At 46.9% G+C, this 26,592-nt stretch overlaps 1 protein-coding gene across 2 annotated transcripts in view; it reads left to right on the top strand.

Annotated features, from left to right (window-relative positions):
• The window catches only part of VPS13A (vacuolar protein sorting 13 homolog A), a 2,994,934-nt gene extending 2,982,853 nt beyond the window's left edge, over window positions 1-12,081 (top strand). For both annotated transcript variants that reach the window (XM_069625905.1, XM_069625904.1), the window contains one exon: window positions 8,867-12,081. In XM_069625905.1, the coding sequence (XP_069482006.1) occupies window positions 8,867-8,917 (51 nt within the window). In that variant the 3' untranslated portion in view covers window positions 8,918-12,081. The remainder of the gene's footprint in view (window positions 1-8,866) is intronic.
• The last annotated feature ends 14,511 nt before the right edge of the window (window positions 12,082-26,592 follow it).

The following is a 26,592-nucleotide window of genomic DNA, read 5'->3' as shown; positions in this document are numbered from 1 at the left end:
CGCGCACATCTGTGACTGCCGAGGTGGGAGTCCACCTTGGCGAACGTGTGAAAGGAACGGCTGGCAGATCCCGGCAGCAACAGAGTGTGGACTGGAAACCCCGGTAAGAGTTGTGCTGTTTCTGTGACCCCCACCATCTGGTTTACCCGCCTTAAGTGGTCCTGCATCGCCTTCCTCGGGTGGACGCACCCCACCAGATCTCGCTCAGTATCTTGTGTTTGGACCCTTCATGTCTGGGGTTGGTGGGCTTGCCAGCTGCGGGTCTCGCCTTTCCGAACCCTGCTTTTTGCAACTGTCCTGAATTAGGGACAGTTGCGGCTGGTCTCTGCCTGGGAGTTCAGTCTTGGGCGGTGTTCGCTGACCCCTCGATCCCCGCTTGCATTGATCTCACTCCCCCGGCGGGTCCCGGGGCTTCCCCAACAGATGCGGCTGCCTCTCCAGTACCCTGTTGCTTCAATCCTGTAGGCCTGACGTGGGGCCTCGGGGCGTGAGGGGAGCGGTGTACCACTACTCTTGATTTTAGGCCCGACTGCAGAGAGGGGTAGCGCTGGTCACCATCACCACTGCAGACTTGCTTTATCTGTGGGACCCTGCTGTGCACTGCATTGGAACCCCTCCGGAGGCCGCGTGGGTCCCCGAGGCAGCGCTTTTTCCCCGCTTTCAATGGACTGGGCGAAAGCCTTGCAGAGATTTTGCCACTCCCCAGAGATGACTCAGGAGAGCTGTCCCGCGACTGGGGTTGTCCAGCCAGAGGTCATGGAAGCCCAAACAGTGAGTGGAACAATGATGGCTCTGTTGGAGGAGATCCGAGGCTTCAGAGCTGACATCAGTTAGAGATTGGACATGTTAGATAAGAAGGTAGACTCGGTGGATGATCGGGTCCAAGCACTGGAAGCAAATCAATCTTCGATTGACATTCTGGAGTCTCAAATTGATGCTCGTTTGTCGGATCTGGAGAGAAGAGAGGAGAAGATCGCCCTCAAGTTGGATGATTTAGAGAATAGAGAAGGACCTTGTAATCTAAGGCTTCTAGGAGTCCTGGACCAGGATGGACAGACGCCGGTGGACATTGTTAAAATAGTGAAGGCGGTTGTGAACAAACTTTTCGATGAAGGGAATACCAGTGAGCCAACTATTGACAGGGCCCACAGAGCGGGGACCCCAGCGAGAGGCCCTTGGTCGATTCTAGTGAAGTTTCTCTGCTACTCTGAGAAGGCTAAGATCTTGCAGCTAGCTCAGAAGAGAGGGCCCATGGAATGGGAAGGCTCCAAAATCTTGATTTACCAAGACCTATCAGCTCTCACTCTGTCGCGCAGGCGACTATGTGCCCCCCTAACGAAGTGGCTCCAGTCCAGAGGTGTGCGATACAGATGGGGCCATCCGTTCTCTTTCGTTTTAGGTTGAAGGGTACAAGTACTCTCTGGTATCTGAGTTCCACATACAAAAGGTGACTAAGGAGCTTTTGGGGGATCCAGCAGCAAGAGAAAGGGAGCCAGATGGAGAGAACGCCGGATTCGGGGCCACAGGAAATTCAGTAAGACGATGCCCCCCTCACCCGGACAATCGACATCTTGACTGTCCTGGGTGTTTTACTACTTTCAACAAGAATCAAGGAGGGGGGGCCTTTGAAGGGTGGGTTTCCCTCTCCCCAGATCAAGTGTGGTTTGCTGGGGGGGAGGGACAGGGGGGTAATGATAAGATCTGGAGACAATCTGTTTCGTTAACTGAGTTGGGGGGGGGCTCAGAATGTTTGGTTTTTTGTTTTTGTATGTTGCCCTGGTGGAGGTGACGCCTGGTGGCCTGGCGAGGCGGCAGGTTAAATGTCGCTAGTAGTCCAGGCGCCCGGAAAGGGTGGCCTGGGGGGAAGGGGGATTCTCTTCTGAATGGGGGAAATTGCTATTATCAACTGGTTGGGTAAACATTTAAGGGGGAACCAAAGTCATTGTTGCAATGGGGGAAGCTTTGGGAGATCTTGTAGTTTGTCTGAAGCAGCGCGTCGCTTTGATTCCCCTTATGGCTGATCCTGATCTGTTACTGACACTAGTATCACTGAATGTTCGAGGTCTTAATTCGCCTCAGAAGCGGTCCCTCACCTTGAGAGAATTTAATAGATTGAAACTGGATTTTCTCTTTCTTCAGGAGACTCACTGGGTGAAGGTCGGGGAACCGTCCTTGAATGCGAGGTAATTACAGAGAGTTTTTCACTCTTCATGCCAGTCCAAGAAAAGAGGGGTAGCAATAATGGTAGCAGCCAAAGCCCACTTCATCCTGAAGGCCCAAAGGAGGGACCCAGAGGCGTGATTCATCATTATTAAGGGTGAAGTGAGAAGGCTCCAAGATGACCTTAATCCCTGTATATGCTCCCAACGAGGCCCAAGACCGGTTTTGGTTGGAGATGAGGTCCAGAATTATCTCTTTTGCGGAGGGCGTCCTGGTGGTGGGAGGGGATTTTAATATGGTCTTAGACCCTGACCGAGATAGGAGGTCCGAGCGGCCTTTTCTGGACTCCCCACTGCAGAGGTGTCTTGCTACCGCGTTTCAGGAAACCAATGTTAAGCTTGGGCTTCGAGATCCTTTCTCGATTCGGGAAGGTCTACCCCCTTCTTTCACTTACTTTTACAAAACCCACTTGTCGTACTCTAGAATTCATTATATTTTAGTCGACAGAGTGCTCTGTGAGCAGATCACGGAAGCTGTGGTGGAAGCAACACCTTGGTCTGACCACGATTTAGTGAAGGTTCAGCTGGGGGGAATGCCAAAGAGGTTGTTGGGCCAGGGAAGATGGACCTGCAACGATCTCCTGCTAAAGGATAAGGAGCTGTACCAGTCCATCCTAACCTCAATCAAAGAATTCTTTGAAATCAACGATAATGGGCAGGTGAAAACTGAAGTAGTTTGGGAGGGCTTTAAGGCCACTGTCAGGGGGGTTCTCATAGGGCTTGGGGCGGAGAAGAAGATGGAGAGGTGCAAGGAGGAGGATCTTCTGAGGGGTAAAATGGAGGCTTTGAGACCGGGGGGTAAACTTAGAACACAGATGTCCCCAGGTAAGTGGGCGGAGTTGCAGCAGTTAAAGGGGAAGTTGGCTTCTCTATTGATAGGCCTAACGGAGAGAAATCTTTAATTCCTTAAACAACAATACATGGAAAAGGGAGAAAAGGCCGATAAAATTGTGGCCTGGAGGCTCTGGGAGTGTAGAAATAGAAAGAGAGTGGATACGCTGACCCTTCCGAGTGGGGTGTCATGTAGGGACGACCCGGGGATTGCGGAACAGTTCCGCCTGTATTACGAACACCTCTATACTTCTGAATATGTGAGGGATGGGGAGGATATAGATAGATTTCTGGACGCTCTTCCTCTTCCCTGTCTCACCCGAGAGGTCTGATCCTCTGGAGAGGCCAGTCACTCCTCAAGAAGTGATTGACACAATCGCCTCCATGAGGCCGGGGTCGACCCCGGGAGAAGATGGGTTTACTGTTGCTTTCTTTAAGTCCTTTCACGTGACTCTTGCCCCCTTTCTGCCTAAGCTTTTTAACACGGTCTTGGCAGTCTCCCTCACTCAATGCTCTGAGCCCGTATTGTTGTAATCCCAAAGGAGGGGAAAGACCAAAGGCAGTGTCAATCTATCAACCTATTTCGCTGCTTAACACAGATGTGAAAGTATTGGCTAAGCTCCTGGCTAACAGGTTGCCTCCGCTCCTCCCGTCATTGGTACACAGGGATCAGGGGGGCTTCATTCCCGGGAGGCAAGGGGGGGACAATGTTCGGAAGTCCCTGGACTTAATTCATGAAGTAGCGATTTCAGGGGAGGAGACCTATCTGTTGTCCTTGGACTCGGAGAAGGCCTTTGACCGTGTTGAGTGGGCTTATTTGAGGAAAGTTCTCCAGAAACTGGGTCTGGGGGAAAAACTTTGTGGCTGGATATCGGCTCTCTATAATGGTCCAACAGCTAGAGTGGCAGTGAATGATACAGTTTCGGCGGCTTTCACGCTATCTACGGGGACCCGCCAGGGTTGTCAGATTTCTCCCCTCCTTTATGCATTGGCTATGGAACCTCTGGCGACAGCCATAAGGGAGCACCAGGGAATTACGGGTGTACGCTGCAAGGATATTGATTTAAGCTTTCCCTATTTGAAGTCGATGACCTGGCGTATTTAACCAACCTTCAGTCTTCGCTTCTGAATCGCTTTGATTTGATCCAAAACTTTGGAGGTTTCTCGGGGCTGAAGATCAATCCAGGGAAGTCCTCCTTAATGCCAATGGGTACTGCTGATGCAGAGACGGAGGGGAGAGAGTCATGTAGGGGTGTGAGAGTAGAGCGCAAGGCTATATTCTACCTAGGGGTTCTTCTTGCGAGAGACTTATCCAAACTATTTCAATTAAACTATCCACCTGTCCTAGCTAAGATTAAGTCTGACCTGATCCGCTGGGCCCCCCTGACCCTCTCGTGGTTTGGGCAAATGGTCTCAGTGAAGATGAACATCTTACCCCGACTTCTGTACCTATTCTCCGCCCTTCCCAAAGTCCTTTTTCAGATCCCTTTATTTGATAATCCAGCACTTCATCTGGAAGGGGAAGAAAGCAAGGGTCAAATTTGGAACCTTAACGCTCCCGAGGTCTCATGGGGGTTTTGGCCTCCCAGTCTTTAGGCTCTTCCATAAGCCTGCGCAATTAAGAGTGATGTTGGAACACTCGAGGGATGATTTAAGGACATATTGGTCCTACATAGAGGATGTACAGGTTCACCCCAAGAAGGTGAGGGATCTTCTATGGTCCCCGGTCAAAGACCTCCCTAATAGGGCTTGAAATCACCCTACCTTAGCGGTTTTATGGGAGTTATGGAAGGATGAGAGAGAAAATGCCATGCTCTCGTCCTGGCCCTCTCCTTTGTCCTCTCTCTGTGGTCCCCCGTTTGATCTGGGCAGTAGGAACTTCCGTGGGACGCAGGCCTGGTCATATACAGGTTTGGAACGGGTGGCTCAACTCTTCCATCTGGGTGAGGTCATTGAATATCCCTACTTAAGAGCGATCATGGGCGACTCCCTGATGTCTGTCTTCGACTATCTCCGTTTGAAAGGGATTCTGACAGAAAGTCAGTGGGTTGAAAACTTGGCTCGCCCTTTGTTACCTCTTGAAAAGATTATAGTGGACTCTCCCTCGCGGAGAGGCTCTTTGTCGAAATTCTATAAGGTTCTAATCACAGCAGAAGTTGAGAGCAGACAGGGGTTCAAAAAGCAGTGGGAGGCCAGGTTAGGAGTGTTGATGGAGGAAGCAACATGTCTGTCATTTTCAAAACCATTTTCATGGGGAACCTATATACAGCGGCGATGGAGCATCATTTTAAGGTTCTTCATGCATGGCATCTGGCCCCAATGCGACTTGCTAAAATGTACTCGGGAGTGGCACCGCTCTGCCCGAGGAGTTGTGACCTACGAGGTTCATGGTTTCCCTTATGGTGGGAGTGTCCTGTTGTTCAGTCCTTTTGGGCAGAGCTCCAGAACTGGATTCATGACATAACGGGAGTCTCTCTGCCCCTTCACCCTATTGTTGCCCTTTTCAGTGTCTCCTCTGTGGAGAGTCTTCCGTCTCCCCTCCCCAGAGTGGTTCAGTCCATGCTTCGGGTAGGGAGGCTGGACTTGGCTAAGGGTGGAAAAGTGCCTTGTCTCCGAGAAAGTCGGAATGGATGGCCAAGCTTTGGACGATATTCATGTATGAGAAGCTCTCGGCCATGACTCACGATAACATGAACTCTTTTTTGCAACACTGGATGGTCGTTCTTCTACACGCGAACTGTGAATCTTTGAGACTTTGACTACTCTTGAGAAAACTATTTTGAGGGAGTTTGTTCCTTCCAGCTGTCATCAGTCTACTTTTTTCTCTGTGTGAGCCTAGGATGTCAATCTGTGTGTGGTATTGGTTCCTTTCTTATGTAATCCCTGAGACTCCATTAACAGCTTAATTGTGATTGATTTCTGAGCGGGGGTGGGAAAGGATAGGGGGGAGTCGTTATTCGAAGTGGTAAGAGTCCACTTATTGTTCTTATGTTCACGGCTTGATTTATTAATTGGAAAAGTTTCAATAAAAATTTAAGTGGAAAAAAAAAATAGGGCACAGTCATTAATAGCTGAACACTGGTATTGTTGAAAAAACAATCTCTACAATTCATACAGGGGTCAATAAAGGTAAATTTATATAGACTTATAGCACATGAAAGTCTTATTAGAGCGTCAACATGTTTCCGCCTTTAGGGAGACATCAGACGCTATCTCTAGTGGCATTTCATGTTTTTTGCTGTTCCAGGCCTTCTTCAGGACATATACATTTCTTTTTTATTCGGTACTAATACCATCTTGTAACCCCATCCTATTATGTTGAATCTAAAAACATAATATAAAATAACAATTACGCACAGGTACTGGTTCATACATGTTTTTCTACAACACATATCAAACACTTATAGCAATCTGGTATATTTTTATTTTGCCTTTGTGCCTAATCAATGAGTTCTTAATTACTACAAAGACACGTCCTTAATGACAAGTGGCAGCATCTTGTGGTTTTCATGTAATTGATCACTTGTTAACACTTTAGGCGGATACCATGAGCACAACCAATCATTTACTTACTTCCGATGTCAGTATGAGAGAATACTTCGGCAAGTGCTTAAAGTAGTTCAGAAGGGACTGGATTCTAGTCACCACATGAAGAGGTGTTTCTTTCCTACTGAATGTGAAAGGAACAAATTTCGATGGATCAGCTCTCATCAAATCAATTTTCATGTATTCTAGAGTTTATAACATTTTATACTTCATTGAATTATTTAAAGAGTTTTTTAAAAGGACATGGATTGTATTGTTAAAGATTTTATTTCTTAATTAACAACCACCTATTCTATTGTACTATTGTGATTAGTTATTAGGCATTACCTATGTTCACTTATTTCTGTAACTCTCGCATGTCACAGATGTTGATCCAACTCAGCATGGGGGAAGTTGTTTAGCCACATCCACACAGGTTTGGAAGGCTCTCCTGAATGTCATATCTATAGTATCAGCGGAGAAAAACAAAGGTGGTGTACAAATACAGACAAAGATAATTGTTTAGATTCTAAACCCAATCTTCTCTGTATTTTGAATAAGCTTTCTTTTTTTCTTACATGGGCTGGTTTTAGTTCCAACATGAATCTCCTGGCATCAAGCAGTGGATGAGGAAAACGTCACTGGTGTCATCCGATTGGAAAACCCTTTTTGGTATTTTCTCACTTTTAACCGCACGGTAGCCCGTACTGATGCTCTTGAGACAGATACCAATACAGCCTCATTACATTGAGTCTCAGATACGAGATACTTTCTATCTCACTTACAAACGTAAGTCACCTCTTTATTTTAAATTTAACTAGGTGGCCACGTGTCCAGGAATTGCTGACATGGCCATCTGCCCTCCCTCACATCTGCCAAAGAGGACGAATCTTCTCTCTCACTAGGGGGAGGGGAGCATCCTGCACCAAACTTCCAGAGCCTGACCTTTCATGCCTGGCTTCTGAAAGGCTATGGTATAATCAATGGGATCTGTCAGAGGACGTTCTGGACGTACTCCTTTCTACAAGAATATCACCACCAAGTCCACCTATGCCTGCAGGTGGCGTAAGAGTTTGTATGGGTACAGGGAGAGAGATCTAGACGCTTTTACTTGCTCCAAATCCTCTGTGTTGGACTTTCTTCTGTCTTTGGCACGGATGGGCCTGCAGATTAGTACGTTGAAGGGGTATTATGCAGCTTTTTTAGTCTTCAAGAGGCACCCAGAGGAAGGCTCCTTTTTTCACGATCCCCACGGCCATGCAATTCCTGATAGGTGTTTCTAATACGTTTCCCCATGCCAGTTTGTTGTCCCCTCGTGTGACTTATATTTAGTGCTAATGTTTTTAAAGGGCGCTCCGTTTGAGCCCCTTCATTCTTGTTCTTTAAGATTGCTCACCCGCAACGTGTTTTTCCTGGTCGCCCTCACTTGTGCTAGATGGGTGAGTGAGTTCCAGGCGTTGTCAGTTGAACCTCCCTTCTTGGTATCTCCAAGGAAAAGGTGACTTTGAGAGCGAAACCTTTCTTCTGAAGGTTGTCTAGGGCTTCCATCTCTCTCAAAAGATCAATCTGCCTGTCTTCTTTCCTCTGCCACATCCATGCAAGGCAGACGAGCGTTACCATCAGCTAGATCCAGTGTGAGCCCTCAAGTTCGACGGCTGTCAGATACCAAGAATGATGGCCAGCTTTTCGTTGGTTATGCTGGTGCCCAGACTGTGACCAAACAGACCCTGTCAATGTGTATCATTCTCTGCATCTCTGAATCGTCATCTGGCTAGCAAGGAAGTCCATGAGGGTCTCAGGGCTCACTCCAAAGACAAAGGGGTGGCCACTACCACAACTCTGCAATGTGTAGTCCCTGGTCTGGATATTTATCAAGCTGCTTTGTGAGCTTTATTGCACACGTTTGCTAAGTATTACTGCTTGGATTCCATGTCTGGTCAGGATGCTCGTTTTGGCAGAGACGTCCTTCAGTTTTTCTGGTTTAGGTGGTGTCCCTGCTATCCTCCCGCCTCCAGTTCATTGTACTGCTTTTGGAGTCCATCAAAGATCAGGACTCCATGGAAGGAACATCCATCAGACAGAACATTACCAAGAAGTAAGTAATTTGTTCATCAAACTGAATTAATCTTATTTCGACCAGCTACTTGAGAATAACAATGTTCGGTTGAATAGGTAATATATGCACATAGTTGTGTTTGTGTGCTGTTGCAGTAGGTTCCATTATTAATATTGTTTTCTTTTGCCTTTTCTAGTATATGCAGTAATAGTTTATTTTTATTCTTAATTTTCAGTGGATCCTTTCGAAGCTTGATGAAATTAGAGATTTCCAGCCAAAGGTGTAGCTGTTGGTGAAGCGTATCAGAAAGTCAACACTACTGGATTTTGCCATTCTTGCACATATTGTATATTATAAACTGTAAATCAAAGATTGATTATTAAGGAGAAGATTACATGTGTATGTGGAAGCTGCTATTATGCTTTCTTAAAGCAGCCAATATAATGGATTGATATATTGCAATGTCCTTGATTACTCACTCAGTGCCATGCAAAAGGTGACGATTGCCAATTTCCAGTTTTCTGTCCTTTTGACATTAAACCTAGCAGTTATTCACCTCAAAGAGGAATGAGCACTGATGTACATCTTCTTTTCTCTCCTTCTGGCCCTTTTACATTTGCTGCTATGGAAAGCGTTGTCTCTAAGTGTGTAAATTGTGTGCCTTGCTCAATATGGCCGACAAGAGCTTCCTTAGGGACTCCCCTCACCTTTACCAGAGGGGTTATCTCTAATGGCTTCTAGCGACTTATATTAAGCATTGCCATTCCTCTCACCTTCACCCCCAGTATACCTTGAACTTGCCGGTTGGGCCTTAACAGCACAGTGAAGCAAAGGGCGGAATATCTAAAGGTTATAAACGCTCAGCTAGTCAAGCAATCTGATTGGCCAGGTGCTCCCCGTTGCCTTACTAGCCTATAAATGCACATTGTTGTAGTTTAGAAATTCACTCAAACCCTAGGTTACTAAACGAAAACTGTGCACAAGCACATACACATGAAGGACAATCTTCTGCTTTCAACAGCAGCACAGCCATTGCCACGGGACTTGCGCCAGGACCTGCGCTCACATTGCAACGATATATATAAACCGGCACAGAAACCAAGTACTTGCAAAAAGCACTCAAAAATGTATGGAATTGGTAATTGGCCACCAATTTCGTTTCGAAAGGAGGACAAAATGGATATTGTTCGCCTCACACTGCCTCATTACAGGTCGGAAGGATAGCAGCTTGCCTTTTTTATACAGTACTGCATAGCTAATTTATTTGAACAAGATAATCTTTGTGATGTGCGTGTGTGTGTTGGGAGTGGGTAAGGGTTGTGTATATGTGTTGGATTCTATTTGAAAATGGAAAAGCTCTTGGTCGTAGTAACCTTTCCTATGAGCTTCGAGTAAAGTTACGAAAGCAATGTGCTGCAAAGTGAACCTCCTGCAGACTGTTAGGTCACCTGTGACAATAATTTTTTCTGGTGATTATATAAATACTTTCAGCAAAGGTTTGACAAGTTTTATACTTCACTTCCCTGGCAAAAATGTCCCCAATCTCAGACATTTGTTCGAGGTGATCTCTGGACATTGTTCTTAATTATTTAAGGGTGCTCTTCGGGGCTGTATCTCAGCTACCCAGGTCTGATGGATAGGTCAAGCATTGAGTGCTCCCATTTGACGTTGCCCCAGCCTGCACTTCGCAAGGGCGAATTCCGGCAGGGCCGACTCAGCCCATCATCCATCTGAGGTTGGGAAATTGAATACCATTACATGTCATCATAATAACGCTCAGGGGGAGGAATCCTGCATAACATGCTATTTAAAAAAAACACCTGATGTTATCTCTTGCACAGTACCCCAGTTTTCTGGACTACCCTCTGTTAGTAAATATGTATCTTGGCCTCCTGCTTACTCCCACGGCATGAGTCTCCAGTTAGAAAGTTGTAGTTTACCCTGTAAAAACCAACCCTCAATAAATATAGTGCCAAATTTAGAGACTCCAATATTGAGTAGAAATGCCCACGGGCAAAACTACTTTTCTATCACTGAGAAAATACCTTGAGCATCTTTCGCAAAACCCTTTTGTGCGGTAGACCACTGTATATACTCTGCAGGGCAAAACCAAAACAGCCCCCAAAGAATTTGAGATCACGTATGTGTGAGCTAGTGTACAAAGTAGAGCGGCGCTGCTGTTTTCCCTTTAATGCCCTGTGGCAGAGTTCAGGGAATGTATCTTCACATACATGAATCTGCCCACAACCGATGGAGCGTAATTTATTGGAATAGAGTTGGGTCAATTGCGAATCCTTTGCACTATTCTTGCTTTTCTGTGCTTTCAAACCCTATAAAAAGATATACTTTAAAATTCTGAGGCAGTAAAGATCCTTTAAATTCAACCTGAAGTTTAAAAAAATAACTAATTTGCGCACTGGTCGGAGAACTGAAATTTCGTTAAGGAATGATTTTTATCCACAGCAGCCAAAATGTTTGGCCACAGGTGCTAAGGTTGGGCTGGAGCGTCAAAAACGTGAGGACCCACTCAAAATACATTAATGGTGAAAAGCAGACTTAGTGTATGTGTGGCTCTCTGTCTCATCTTCGAGCTCTGCCCAAGGCTGCCGATTAAGGAGACAAGCAGGTTATATGTGCTTTACTGATCTGTAAAAGCAGTGATTCCAGGATCTGTACTGGTACTAACTAACCTTTCAATGTGTGTAGAAGAGTGCTTGGAAGCATGCACCCTGAAGATGCTGGTAATTCCAGGAGCACAGATGGACACAAACAAAGAATACTGCATGCCAGTGAACAGTAGCATCGTTTACATGTTGTTCCGCAGACCTTGCAATGCCTTTACCTTTGTTTTCTGACAACATGCATGCCGTTATGCTTGCATAATCATTGCGCCATTTTACTTTTTCTTGTACACATGATGTCACATGCCTCAAGAGATTTCAGTTTAGGGTCACCTTTTAACATGATGTTTTTTTATTTGCCTGCAAGTTCTTATCCCAAAGAATACAAAACAAATGCACATTGAATCCACCTCTACTTTCATGTATAGCAAGGCAATTAAGTCTCATGGTAAATTCTAGTAATGTCTAGATCAACGCAGTAACTCTCCGATCACTAGATCCACATAGGTCTTTTGACACAATGAGGCTTCCTTAGACCAGCTTCTTTATAATGTTGTGGATGGGTCTCAAGTCTGGAGCTTTAAGGCAACCCCTACTTCATGTTTTCAGGATATTGACGCAAAATAAATTTGAATGCAGTGGATCTAACTAAGCGATATTTATATAGTTGGTGGCTATCCTGAAAACCTGGTGTGATTATTGCTGTAGAGGACAGCATTTGGAAACCCAGTCTACTCCATTCACATGTTAACTTATTTTGTCTCCTGCACTACTGTATGACATCTTTATTGTAAATCACGATTGAAAATAAAAAAAACAAGTGTCGCCATTGCGTGTGTTATCCAGTTGGTTCTTTTCAGATTTAGCAAAGGGATTGCTTTGGAAAGTAATTAAAGTTCACAACCAAGAAAATATAAGCTCCATTGAGAAACGGCAAGATGCCTATAATCATGTACCTTAACAACTGAAGATCGGAGTGACATTATGTTTATCATTGCAGCTTACAGTCCATATTTGCATTCATTTAGATTTCAGTGCAGTGGAAACAAAGTCACGTGCTCAACAGCTATGGCAGCATGTAAGCAGATATCAAAATAGGACTGTACTGGAATTGTTAATGCAAGCAATCTATACCAACATAAACTTCAGGCTCTCTGCTTCGTGCGCATGTGTGAGTAGTGTGTGCAGAACATATCACTTCAAACTTGAACGTGGGATGGCAAACCTGTGGATAGTGTTGGGCGCTGGCGGAATTTGATACTCCGAGAATTCAGCTGATTAGCTTATAGTTTAGGTTCATCATCCGGTCAGAAGAGTCATGTTGGTGTTTGTAAACTGTTGTTTTATTATTATTGTTTTCAACAAAGCACCAGAGCAATTGAAAAACATGAACGTGGCCAATACTGCCAGTTTTTCACATAGGTGAGTGCACACAGCCGACACGCGTTTCAACCTATGTCTTTTTCAGGGCTAATTGGTTAGGAAGGAGGCTGTGGAGAGAGCTGGTTACTGGTCATCCCGGATCAGGGTGCCAGAGTGGCTGGATAGCCAGTGCTCGAGCCGGTCGGCGTACTGGAGGAGTCCGTGTCCCATTGGGACCAAAACACCAAGATGACTCTCGTCTTCTCTCCCCGCCCACCCCTGACCCTTAAGCCTCATCCACCCTTTTTCCTTCTGACTTTTCAGACTTCTTCTCCTCCAAGATTCTTTCTCTTCATCAAAACATTAGCTGCTCTCCTGCCAGCTTCCCCCTTCCCCTCCCCTTCAGCTTGCAAGTCTGATTTCTCACCTGTATCCCCTTCTGATGTTTCCCTCCTCCTTTCCAAAGCCCATCCTATGTCGGCCCCTACCGACCCTCTTCCCACCCTCCTTATCCCGAAGATCTACACTCTTCTCATTCCTTACTTAACCTCCTTCTTCAACATCTGCTTCTCCTCAGCTACTTTCCCCTCTGCATTCAAGCCCACCACTATTATACCTATTCTTAAGAAACCTTCTGCCGACCCTCTCCTCACCTCAAACTTCAGTCCAATTTCTCTACTCCCATTCCTCTCTAAACTACTTGAATGCCTAGCCTACTCCCAGCTCTCAGCCTTTGTCACTAACCTTTCCCTCCTTCCCCCCTCTCAATCAGGCTTCCAACCTAAACACTCCCCTGAAACTGCTCTCGCTTATGTTCTCAACTCCCTCCTTTTGCTCGATAATCTAAACAATCCTCTGTCCTCATCCTCCTTGACCTCTTTGCTGCCTTTGACACTGTCGATCAGCCTTTGCTTCTCAACACTCTTTCTTCATTTGGTTTCAAAGGCTCTGTTCTCAACTGGTTCTTCTCTTACCTCTCCTCTCGCTCGTTTGCTGTCTCCTGGGGCTGTCGCACCTCATCCACCCTCCCTTTGGATTACGGCGTACCCCAAGGTTCAGCTCTCGGCCCTTTCCTATTCTCTCTTTACACCTCTCTCATTGCCCCCATCATCTCTTCCTTCTGTATTTCTCACCATTTCTATGCTGATGACACCCAACTCTTTCTCTCCTTCTCTTCCTTCTTTCCTGACCTCCACCTTAATCTCTTCCTGTCTCACTGCCATAAAAAACTGGATGTTATCCCGCTTTCTTCCCCTCAACACTGAAGTCTTATTTTTCCCATCCAACACTCTTCCCCCTCCCTCTCCTCCACCTCTTATTCACTTTCCCTCTCTAATCTCCCCATCTCTGCCCATGCTTGCAACCTAGACATTTACTTTGACCCCTCCCTTTCCTTTTCCCACCACATTTCTCTTACCTCTCGCGCATGTCGCTTCCACCTTTTCAACATTCGCAAAGTCTGCTCCTCTCTCACCTTTCATGCCACTAAACTTTTAATCTCCTCCCTCGTCTTCTCTCGCCTCTTCTATTGCTCCTCTATACTCTTTGGACTGCCTGCATCTCATCTCGCCCCTCTCAAATCTCTCTACCACTCAGCCATCCACACCCTATGTCTCTTTGCTCCTCACGACTCAATTTCCTCTTCGCTTTCTTACCTTGTTTGGCTTCCCTTTCACTCCCAACTTAAATTTAATTTCCTCTGTCTCGTCTTTAAATCTCTCCATGGCCTCGCTCCCCCTTATCTCTCCTCTCTCCCTACACCCCTTTCCGCTCACTTCGTTCTGCTGATCTCTTCCTTCTCACCGTCCCACATTCCCCATGTGCCTCCTCCTGTTTCCGCTCTTTTCAGCTCTTAGCCCCCCTGCACTGGAACTCCCCACCTCTCTCTATCCACTCCATCCCCACGTTTTCCTCCTTCCGTGCTTCCTTGAAATCTCTCCTCCATTCCTCACCCTGATACCCTATACTCCCCTCTCATTCTTCTCTCCCTTCCCTCACTTCTTCCCCTACTCTCCGCTCACTACCCACTCCTTTCCCCCATACCCTTACCTCCCCCTCCTTACATCTTCACCCTAATACCCTTTCTTCCCCTACTCCTTTCCCTTCCTCATCCCCGCCATCTCTCACTTACCCTCACAGGTTAATTGCTCTACTTACTGTTTTATTGGCTTGATTCATGTTTTGTAAATTGCTTCTACTGTTATACATTTCTATGTATCCTGTTATAATGTACAGCGCTTTGGATTAAAGCGCGTTATAAACACAATAAATACAAAATATAAAAAAACGTTTTGAGCCTTATTTGCTCAAAATTTTGCATAAGAACGTTCTTTAAAAATAATTTTTATATATATTTTTGATTATTGGCCAATATTTTGGGACAATAACATTTTTAGGCGAACGTCCCCTTTAAGTAATAAAATGAGCATCTAAAAATCCATGTTCCTAATTTAACAAATTCCTCATTATTGAAATCCACCTCTGTTGCAGTCTGGTCTGGAAAGATTTTCAAGCAGTCACTAGCAACACCATTACTGCTCCTCCCTAACCTTTTTTCCTAAACAGTTAAGTTTTTTCAATATTGTTTGTGAAATGCCTCTTCCTAAATCTGACTTCAAGTCCTACATGAAATGCAACCGACAAGTGTTGGTTTCCGTCCCACACCTTTATTGTGTCTGGCTCCTGGGAAACGATCATGGCACGAGAAATGTGGGTTGTGTGTGTCACCTTTGTGCCACTCCATGCATCCACAGTGCAGAGCCACAGGTTTCGTGGCCATTTCCAAGAAAACTCTGGAGAAGGCACTGACTCACTTAAGTGCCAGAGATTTGGGGTCCAGAGCACTCTTGCCATTCAGAGGAGAGAAGCGAAAATGGGAAAAAGAAGCGCCATCACTTGTAAAGTGAGTTAATCTATAACACTCTTCTTTAAGGAAGTGGTGCCAGAGATGGGCCAAAAGGCTGGAGCTGGACATTGCCCCTCATTGAGGCAAGTGTGAAACTTTCCTTCACCACTATTTCCTCCACCCGGTGTGTTACTAGGTCTGGAAAAGATGCAGGAATATGCCAATGTCGGGACTCAGGGCTATCAAGCCTTTTGGTTGTAGCCCCTGAGCTGCTATCCGGGCCTACAATCAAAAGACATGGGGCTATATCCCCCTTAGCCCCCCCACCCATAGCAACACATCTGCCCTCCATTCTTTCGGAGTGGGATGCTTTCAGGGTGGCAATGGTGCAGGTTTTTGAGCAGGCCCTCTGCTGTCTGAATCTGGCCCCTGAGACTGATGTTAGGTAAATCCAATGCCCCCCCTTGAAGTCTCACCCCTGAGTGCTTAACGGTATGGAGCCAACAGAGCTGCCATCACCAGCGATGTTAGCTCCAACCTGCCATCCTTCTCCCTCTGTGCCACCAGCTGCTGGCATCAAAGCTGGCACCAGTTTACTATTTTTTGCATGATTCTATTGTGGAGATGCCCAGTTTCGTACATTCTGAAAGGGGCAGCAGTCTACTTTGTGCTTTCAAAGCATGTTTGATGATGATGAGCAAGAAGAGGACTTCAAATCCATGCTGTTTGGCACTAAGACTTGCAGTGGCTGGAAAAACCTCGACCTTTAAGAGGAAATGGATTCTGAATGTTAGATGAATCCTTCACTTTCAGAATTAACTGAAGGCTTGTGTGATGAACTTGGACAATTAAGGGACAAAAGGAGTAAAAGGATGTGTTAATTAATTTTTTTAAAGTTTGTAACAAGCTGATTTAAATAAAATTTAAAAAAAGGCTTATGGGATGCGAGTGGTCTGGACACATCCCCTAACTAAGCTGCCATTTCTGTCCTTAGGACCACTTTGCGCATTATACAAATTTATTGGGAAGACTGTAGACACCTTAGGGTTACCGGCTCCATCTGTGGAATGGAAGACAGAGCTTTGACTTACATTCTGTATCCAAAAGTGCCTAAAGTTCCCTTGTGGCCTGTAAATAAGACTGTCAATGAGGCCATTAATGTCCGTCTGAGATAGAGCATGTTTGGCCCCTTGTCCAGAAAGAGAGAGCACAGAAGCAATATTGTGCACCAACATAGCAGATGTTATTAACATTGCCTCCTGTGTTTGTACAGGCCTCTGCCAGATTTCACCCTACTGTACCACCAGATAGAGAATCCAAGACTTCGGCTGCCTCTGGAAGCCACATTACGTGTACAACTTATTTTTCCAGCTGACCTTAAATTATTCTCTGCCTCATAGGAACATTTTTCTACAATGTCTTCCAAGGTGTTGCGATTCAAGCGCAGAGAGGACTGCACTTTGACGATGCCAATAACTGATCTCCATATAATATGCTTATTGTGTTTGGGGATGAAGCACAAGGTCTAGGTGTGAATGTCTTGTGAGGTGGTTTATCCCAAAGCACTCAAGGAGCATGCAGCCAAGCTTTCTGTAGGGCTCCTTCGAACTCTAGAGAGACCCCATCCAGAAGCCATTTGTTGGAGGGGGTGGGAAGGCGTATCAGAGCTTCCGACACTAAATAAGGACCCTTCTGGAGAAAGGGCGGGCCGAAGGAAAACCCTTATTAAACACCATAAAGATCCCAGAGCAGGTCACGTCACTCTTCCTCCTCTTCTGCCCACAAGTGGAAAAAGAAGCACTGATCTCCTTTAGTCTCCTCTAGAAGGTTTACTTGCCCGATGACAGCCTCATCTGCAGAAGAATGGCTGAATTTTCAAATAAAAATGGTTTGAAATGTTCTCAAAGGCGTCAACGGGTCCTTCCTCGACTACAAGTACAGAGGATCCCACTGCACATATATATATGCCGGCAGGGCACTGATGAAGAGCGTGTTCATACTCCTAGGGCTCGGACCCCATTGCAAAATAGAAAATTGCGTTCTATATCTTGATGCTGAAAACAAGGCCATCCCACATTTACTACGTCTGGCAGGATGTCGTCTATTTCCTTCCATTATGCTCGGATTCATCAAAATACACTGCGATCTCTAGGACGTGGTATTTCCAGACCATGCAAACCATTAATGACGAGGAGGGTGACCCCGATACCTTTCGGCCTCAAGCCCTTGGGAGAGGCCCATGAACAGGGTGATGCATCCGTGGGACAGCAAGACTTGAGAGGTGATCCAGTTTTTGGAGAGCTGGACCTCAAAGACCTTGTGGATCATTTTAGGGATGTGAGTGGACTCAGCAAATCCACAGATCTCGACATTTCCGAGGCCTCTCCTTATGACCATCCAAACACTGCCTTCAGGCACACAATCCAGAAGGTGATCGACACCTTGGTGCTCGGAGCTCCATCGAGACACTGTCTTACAGAGGCTTTAGACATGGGTCCCCAGAAAGAAATTGCTCCTATTTAACCCTACAGACGCCGATCCAGTAACCAAACTGTAGCAAAATCATTGTTTGGCACCAATGGTGAACAGAGACCTGGCAAAAAAAAGTACAAGCTGGCCTCGACTGACCTGATTTATCTTGCTAGGTATCTCACTCAGGAAAGCCTTGTTGGTCTGGTGTTTGTGTCTGGTGCCAAGGAATCTGTTTTCCCATCTTTATACCCAGATAGAGAAAGAAAGAAAGTGGATGTCCTTGGAAATAAACTTTTTGTGGAGGTGGGAGGGCAGTGTGGCCCGCAAGACGATTAACACATCAGGCGTGTTGTCAAAATTCTCCCACTGTCTGTTGAAGGTGGTGTCAGAAATGGCAGACTATCTCTCGGATGGCAAGATAAAGGACGACTTCAGCAATCTGATCGAGGTCGGTAAGGAGGTTGCATGCTAGGTGGTATAGACATATCTGTACACAGCGAATTGCGTGGCCAGAGCCGTGGGAACAGCCACAGTGCTCTAAGAGATTCCTGGATGCAAACGTCAGGGTATCCGATGGATGTACAAATACATTTACTGGACATGCCCTTGAATGAGGCCCAGTTATTCAGGGCAAAAGGCTGACAAGTGGTTAGAGAATTCAAAGGAACTAAGGCAACTGACAATTATGCCTCCGCAGCATCAGTTTTCTCTAGATGCCGCAGTTTCAAACCAATCAGACAGTACTTGCAGCAAGGCAAATCACACTGCACGACAATTTAAGAGGTTTAGATACATTTTATAAGGCTGGGGAGAGGAAGGAGCTCCCATAAGTCTAATTCCCAAGGTACTGTGGAGTTGGCGTTAAACTCTTCACAGAAACGTTCTCCCCTCAGCACACAGGTCCGCTGAGGGGTTGGGGGGATGAAGAATGTCGAGTTCTTCAAACCTTGGAAAGTGTAGTGTGGGACTTGCTCTGCCACGCGGCATGCTTGCATTGCCATGCGAGCAGTCTCACATCACAGCGGTTCTGGAGCTGATGGGGGGGATGCGTGAGGGAGAGCGGCCATTGGAGCGGGTGGAGAAGGAGACAGAGCTGGTGGGGCTCGATGTGACTTATCATACTTGTATTCCCTGTTTTATCCTGTTAATAATAAATCCGCAGTTATAGTATACATTTGCTTCCACGTCATCAATACTACATGTGGCATTGAGGATATATCTTAAAATATTCTGAGTCCCTCCGAGCACTCGCACCGTAACCGAAGCATTTCTTCAGCTACAGACAGACTTGCTACATGTTGGAAGGTGAGTCAGCTGTCCTTCCACGGCAACCGCATTACAAGCAGCGCGATATCTGTATTGCGAGCGGCGCAGCCTTTGCATCAGCATAACCTCTGACCCACTAGCACTTGCAACCCCTCCCATAAAGAAAATAATACATAATCAGAGGAGAAAGCAGAAACCTGTCACGGCATAACTGTAATGAGCAGTGTTGCCAGGTCGGAAGGAAAAAATAAGCTGAATGTCCTTCAAAAACAAGCCCAAAACAAGCTGACTCCCATCCAAATAAGCGGAAAAAACAAGCGTGCACCTAAAAAGTTTTGGAAAGGTCTCAAAAGTAAGAAACATAACACAACAAGAAAAACATACATAGACAGAACACTGACATAGTGTGTTAGAACAACAATATTTTATTGCATGGTGACTAGAAGTCCCAGATTGCAAAATAATACGGCCCTGAAATATTTGTATTTATTGTTTTATATAGCGCCTTAATCCAAGGCGCTATATAATATTGTAACATGGCCAATTGGAAGCTGAAAAGAAACATGGCCTTCCTGAATACATCTTTCTGAGAAAATGTTGTATATAGATTCCAATAATCCTCTAACCCAGTCTTGCAAAAAAAATGTTTTTAAAAAATAAATAAATAAAGGATGTTAGTGGATAATGCGTCAGCACTGGGGATATCACCAGGGTAATATTGCTATAGAGTGACGCTTGCTAAACTAAACCAATCCCCTTCTTTACATCTTTACATGTCAGTGTGTCTGCCTGCATGACAAAACTTTTAAAGTGCGCTTTTTTTGCATATGTTTAGGTATTTGGCAGTGATGGGCCACCTGGTGGGCAAGTAACGATCCCATCAGTGCCAAACACTTAAGCATATTCAAAATACAGGGCGCACCCGAGAGCAAGACAAAGCAGCAATTGCCGTCAAATGCTGCCAGCAGCCCAGTGCAGGACTCTCTGTGCGACGTGTAATGGGCTTAACAGCAAATAAACACGCACAATTACACGCGCACAGACGGTCCAACAAGCGGACGAAAACCGCGACAAGCGACCGCCAAATATTATAAGCGACTTTGGGCAAAAACAAGCCCAAAGTCGCTTATAATAAGCGGACCTGGCAACACTGGTAATGAGACGAAATCTCGCGAGATTTCGGACGCCATTTTAAGGACAGGCAATCGTATGGACACTGTGCCATCCTAACATCTGAACTGCCATTTCAAGGTCGGACACATTTTTCAAAAGAAAGAAAAGACATTACCTCCACGTCCACTCTTCCTCGTCCCAGTACTTACTTCATGAGGCACCTGCCTCCGACACAGGACCTTCTTCTATTTCTTTTAATCTCTATAACTCCTCCCCCACATCCATGTCACTCAGTTTTAATTTTTCCTGCCTCCAGCAGGTTGGACTTTTTCTTCCAGGTGCGGGGCACCAGGGAGCACCGATTGCTGGCCCCCTGGGGGGGGCTGTGTGGCGGGGCCCTCGGCTCCCTCAGGTGCGGCGCTGCTCCTGGGCCCCCTGTGGGGCTTGGGGTCACACATAGCTCTCAACCATTTGTGTTGCAAAGGCGGGTGAAATCACCGATTTTGTTTTTGGCGGGTGAGACGCCCATTGGAATGAATGGGCGTGCAGGGGGCTTGGCGGGTGAGTCAGCCCTTTACAGGGCGGGTGACACCCGCCAAAAGCGGATGAGTTGAGAGCTATGGGTCACAGTTGAGCTGGATTGCCTCGCTCGGTTCTTTGCTGGGCTCCGGACCGCAGCGTGAGCATTGTGTCCCGGGTCCTGCACGGCCCCGGGAAGGTTAGGAGAGGGGAGGACTGGGCTTGATGTTTTTCCCCTCTCCTCCTGTTTTGGCCGTCTTGATTCGACTTGGCAGTATGGGCTAGCCTTCCCTTTCGTTGTGAGGCCTCTCTGCTTCTTGTCGTGGGGTGACAGTGGCAGAGAGGCTTTGGGAGTGCAGGGGCTCTGTTCTGTCGCAGGCATATCACATACCACCTGCTCCTCAGAGACACACGGCCCTGGATGCACCGGATGTTAGCTGCATTATCTGGGGGAAGGTAAGGAGAGGGGAGGACTGTGCTTGATATTTTTCCCCTCTCCTGCTGATATGGCTATCTTGACTCCTTCAACATGCCGTTTTCCTCGTGCTTTGTGTGCACATCTTTATTGGAAATGATGGCAAGCACTTGGCAGTATGGGCTAAGCCTTCCCTTTTGTTGTGAGGCCTCTCTACTTCTTGTCGTGGGGTGACTGTGACAGAGTATTTGAAAGTGCGGGGGCTCTGTTCTGTCGCAGGCATGCCACATACCACCCGCTCCTCAGAGACACACGGCCCAGGATGCACCATTATCTGGGGGAAGGTAAGGAGAGGGGAGGACTGTGCTTGATGTTTTCCCCTCTCTTGCTGGTATGGCCATCTTGACTCCTTCGAAAGGCTGTTACCTCATGCTCTGTGTACACATCTTTATTGGAAATGATGGCAAGCACTTGGCAGTATGGGCTAGCCTTCCCTTTTTTTTGTGAGGCTTCTCTGCTTCTTGTCGTGGGGTGTCTGTGACAGAGTATTTGAAAGTGTGGGGGCTCTGTACTGTCACAGGCATGTCACATACCACCCCCTCCTCAGACACACACAGCCCAGGATGCACCGGATGTTGGCTGCATTCCTTGCGTGCTGCCTGTGAATACGGCGCAGATTTGGACACGTCTGCAAGCGGCCGGAAGGGTACCGGCCTGACATAGTCTACACTTCGGGTTCGAGTATCAGCGGTGCTGACTCGGTCCTTCAACCTTCCTAGACCGACGCATTGGAACGATCTAGAGCATGGGGCTACCAGCTACTGGATACAGGGCTCAAGCCACCTCTCAGTCATGTGGCGTGTTAGTGGTGTGTTTGGGTCTGTGCTAGCTATGGACGCAGACTCCTTGTCCTGTCCTCTTCCTCTAAACTGCGCGAGGGAAAGTCGAAGGAGTTGATTTGCTTTTCCCTTGTCCGGCATGGGATTATGGAAAATGCATCATGGAAGTAACGGCCATGCATGGGGTTCCCAGTGTCTCTTCTTTTAGGGCCTAGGTCCTCCGGTGCCGACGTGTTGCTTTCACGCCTCCGCTCAGACTTGTGGGAAGTGATAGGGCACATGGTGGCACATGTCTGTGCTTAGAGGGGTTCTCAGAGCCCCTGGTGCCGGTGGAGGGGGATGTCACTTCAGTGGGTTTTCCAGTATAGGCATACCTCAGGTAGGGGGTTGCCTTTGATGTCGGCTATCCGGGATGGATTGCTTTGCCCCGCTTTGTGACAGTACTCTGACCTTTTAACGCCAGCCTGGTGGCTCCTCTGTCAGCTGAGGGGGCCATAGTCTGCTGGACTTCTGGGCTGTCCAGTATCTTCCTTTTGATAGGTCAGATCTTTTTGTGGGCTGACAAGCATGCTGTTATATTGTGGCGCAGGCCTGTTTCAACGTCCTGTGATTTCCCTCTGGTGCAAGTGCAGTGACTGGCGGTTTTGCCTGGCTCCTCGTCTCTATCTTCTCGGAGGTGTATGGGACCGGTGGGGTTAAGCTTCCTGGGTAATGGGCTCCTTCTGGAGGGGGTATCAGTTGCCGTTCCTGTCTCCTCCTGTCCAGGTTTGCATGGTTAGGACTTTGGTACCCACCTCACGGTCCAAGTAGTTGGCCATGGGATCCGTTCTCTCCGAACGGTTGTTGTAGGTTATCGTCTTGCCCGTTCCTCTCCCTGTTCAGGGTCAAGTTTTCTACTTGCGGGTGTTCCTGGTCCTTATGCCTTCTAGGATGTGTCACCTGCTTATGGGTCTCAAGACCCTGCACTGCTTGTCCGGACGTCTGGGGAGAGCGTACTCTGGATGTTGTGCAGGGGGGGCGCTTGCTGGCTGTTCTGGGCTGGGTTCTCAGAAGGCAGTATATCTCGGCTCGCCTGTTGCTGAAGTTACGGGGCACGTGGCTTCTTGCATGTTTTCCAGTTCCTTGAGCCCGTCTTCGGTTACGTCTCCTGGTGTCTTATACTCTCTCCCACTGGCTCCCGACATCTCAGCTTTCGTAGTTTTGTTTTCAGTGTCCCCAGCGCTGCAAGTGTCCCTGCTATGGTGGCGGGGGGTTTCGGGTCTACAGGCTGAGGTGTGCATGGTCCTTCCTCCTGTGGCCTCTCCTACTACCAACACCAGCAGAAAGGGTCTACATTGGGGGTCCTCTCAGCTCAAGGGTTGTGAGATCTGGGGAGAGCCGGCGATCATCCAGAGTTGTGCCATTGTCCAAGCTCTGGTGTACTTCGAGGAGTTGCTGGACGGTCGGCGTTTTTTGGTCCGATCGGACAATACGACGGCCTTGGCATATGTCAACTGCAAAAGGGCTTCCGGCCACTCCTTGAATGCTCTGGCAGCGCTGATAGGCACCTGGGAGGACTCTCATCTGGTGTCTCTGGTGGCCTCACGTATCAGAAGGGTGGACAATGTTCAAGCGGATCTTCTCAGATGCCGGTTTTCACTCCTCTGCGGAACTGGTCCTGTTGGCCCAGGTCTTTGCAGTGACCTGTGTCAGATTAGGGTCCCTGGTTCTAGACCTGTTTGCATCCCCGGCCTCAGCAGAAGTTCCCCTCTTCTGCTCTAGGTTTCAGGCTGAGGGGATTGGGGGATGGACGCCCTCTCTGTACAGTCGTCTTGGGGTTTTCCTTTATGCTTTTCCGCCTATTCCCCTTCTGCCCCGGGTGGTTTGGCGCATCAGAGTGTCCAGGGTGACTGTGTTGTTGTTAGCTCCGTTCTGGTCCCGCCGGAGTTGGCTCCCCTCTCTGTTGGAGCTTCGGTCCTAGGAACCTTGGCTGGTTCCGAGGTGGCCGTGTCCCCTTCAAGGGGATCTGCGGTTGGAATTCCACCAGATGCAATGGGCGGTGTGGCTATTGCTCAGTCTAGGTTGATATCTCAGGGGTTCTCAGATCCTGTAGTTGGGTCCAAATGGATGCTCTTAGACCCTCCACTCTGAAGGTGTTAGGCAGACACTGGGGCCATTTCCGAGACTGGTATGGGCGGTCTGGGATCCCTCCCATGCGTTCTGGCCTCTGCTATCCTTCGGTACCTCCAGGAGGGGTTTTGACAGGGGCCTGGCAGTTTTTCCAGGCTTCGCTCTCAGTGGGCCTCCATGAAATTACTTTTGGGGGACTCTGACGGTCACTAGGATGGGGAGGTGTTGGTGGGGAAATTGATCCAGGGTTTTTCTTCTTCCCGTCCTTGTGCTGATAAAGGGCTTTCCTCTTGGGATCTCCCTCTTGTATTACGGTTCCTTCACGGACCTCCTTTTGAGCCCATTTCCGAGATTGATATCAAACTTCTTACACTGAAATCTGCTTTTCTTATTGCCCTCACTTCTGCCCGTAGGCTTGGGGAGATTGGGGCTCTCTTATGTCACGCTCCTTTCCTGAGGGTGCTGCCAGACTCGGTGGTGCCGGGGTGTGGTCCGATGTTTCTCCCTTCAGTTGTCTCTCGGTTTTCACACCTCTCAGGGTCTGGTTCTCCCTGACTTCTTTCATGATCCAAGACGCCTGAGGAGGTGGCTCGGCTTAACATTGATGTCCGGCGGGACGCGTTGGAGTATTTGGCTTGGTTTGCTTTTTCCACCAATCTGATAGTATTCTGATTGCTTGTGGTCCGGCTGGGGCTGGGCATAACGCATCTGTGGTTTCCATTTTCCGGTGGTTCCGGGTTGTGATCTCTAGGGCCTATGTGGCTTCTGGCCTGCCTGTGCCTGCGCACAATCAGGGGCGGTCTGCCAGGGGTTTGGCGGCTTCCTGGGCCGATGCAAGGAGGGTTTTTTCTCTGCAAGAGATTTGTATGGCTGTCGCCTTGGCTGGTCTAGGCATTTTCATCAACCGCTATGGGTTGAGTTTCTCCCACTCGGGGGTTGGTTCCTTCGTGGTTGGAGTTTTGTCTGTGGGGATGTGATTTAAGAGTTATTGTGGGTGTGTTTTGCTGCACTGCTTTTGGCTCTGTCTCTCATTGGGACCTTTTCCCCGTTGCTGTTTGGTATACCTCATGAAGTAAGTACTTGGACGAGGAAGAGTGGACGTGGAGGTAATGCTCTGATTACTTACCGGTAATCTTCATTACTCCTAGTCCTACTCTTCCTCGTCACAGTACTGACGACCCTCCTCACCCTCCCTCCGGGGAAGGTCCCATGCTCCGGCTTGGTAATCTGAGACTGAGTGACATGGATGTGGGGGAGGAGTTATAGAGATTTAAAGAAATAGAAGAAGGTCCTGTGTCGGAGGCAGGTGCCTCATGAAGTAAGTACTGTGACGAGGAAGAGTAGGACTAGGAGTAATGAAGATTACCGGTAAGTAATCAGAGCATTTCAGAAGTCTATTTTAACTGCTACTTATCTGCAAACCTGTTTCAAGCTTCTTTCTAAAAGCACATAATGTAGTAATGGTAATGAGATGACTTTTTCAATCGAGATGGGAAGTTGTTTAAGGGAACGGTGGGAAGTTGTTTAAGGGAACTGAAGCTAGTAATAGATTGAATGTTACCAGTGATTAAAATTTTGTCTTTTTTTCTTATGTTTGTTGTTTTTTTATTCAGACTATGTAACATTTTTGCTGGATTTTATATTGTTTTATAGTGTTTTTTTTATCTTGAGTTATTATTTGTTGAAATGTGTTAAAAGTTTGCACAATAACAAAAAAAAAAGCACATACGACCACAATAGTGAGCATTTGACCACCCATTCCACCAAGCAGTGGAAAAATACCAAAATTGCACATAATCCGTTTGTTCCATTAATAAACTAGATTTGCATCCCTGCCACACTGCTGCAACACGCGCACTGGACAGTTTTGACACCTCACCATGGCATTCAGCAGCGTACCCCCACCTGCCTTCTTTCTTTTTTTTTTTTCTTTTTTTTCCCTTTGGTTTGGATAATAAAATCCTCCTTTCAAATAACATAACATATATTAAACATCTCTACAGAATATTGTCAGATATTGCATATACATACAGAAAGTCAAGGGGTTAAGTAGGAAAAAATAGTAAAATTCTAACATATACAGTTGATGTCATGATTAGTTACTTATAATTCATGACATTATACATGAGAGAATAAGAATAAAAGAAATATGTTTGCATATATTTTCGTTATGATACATAATTGATCTTACAACACTCTGGGAAATATGGCATTTAAAATTGTACAATTGCGACTAAAATCGCTAATTTTGAGCTATTGAAGATATGTTGCCACGTTTCAGTAATATCCATGTTGGCATAGGGGTGCACCAGATGTTTTTTAAAATAAGTTTCTCGAATGTGAGCCAACATAGGGCAAACCATAATACAATGTTCTGTAGTTTCTTTGAGTTTTGTCTAC

The sequence above is a fragment of the Ambystoma mexicanum genome, chromosome 6p (genome assembly GCF_040938575.1).
Source record: "Ambystoma mexicanum isolate Mex_15411 chromosome 6p, UKY_AmexF1_1, whole genome shotgun sequence".
Classification (NCBI taxonomy): domain Eukaryota; kingdom Metazoa; phylum Chordata; class Amphibia; order Caudata; family Ambystomatidae; genus Ambystoma; species Ambystoma mexicanum.
Note: the sequence above shows the minus strand (reverse complement) of the source record. Positions and strands in the feature narration are given on the sequence as shown.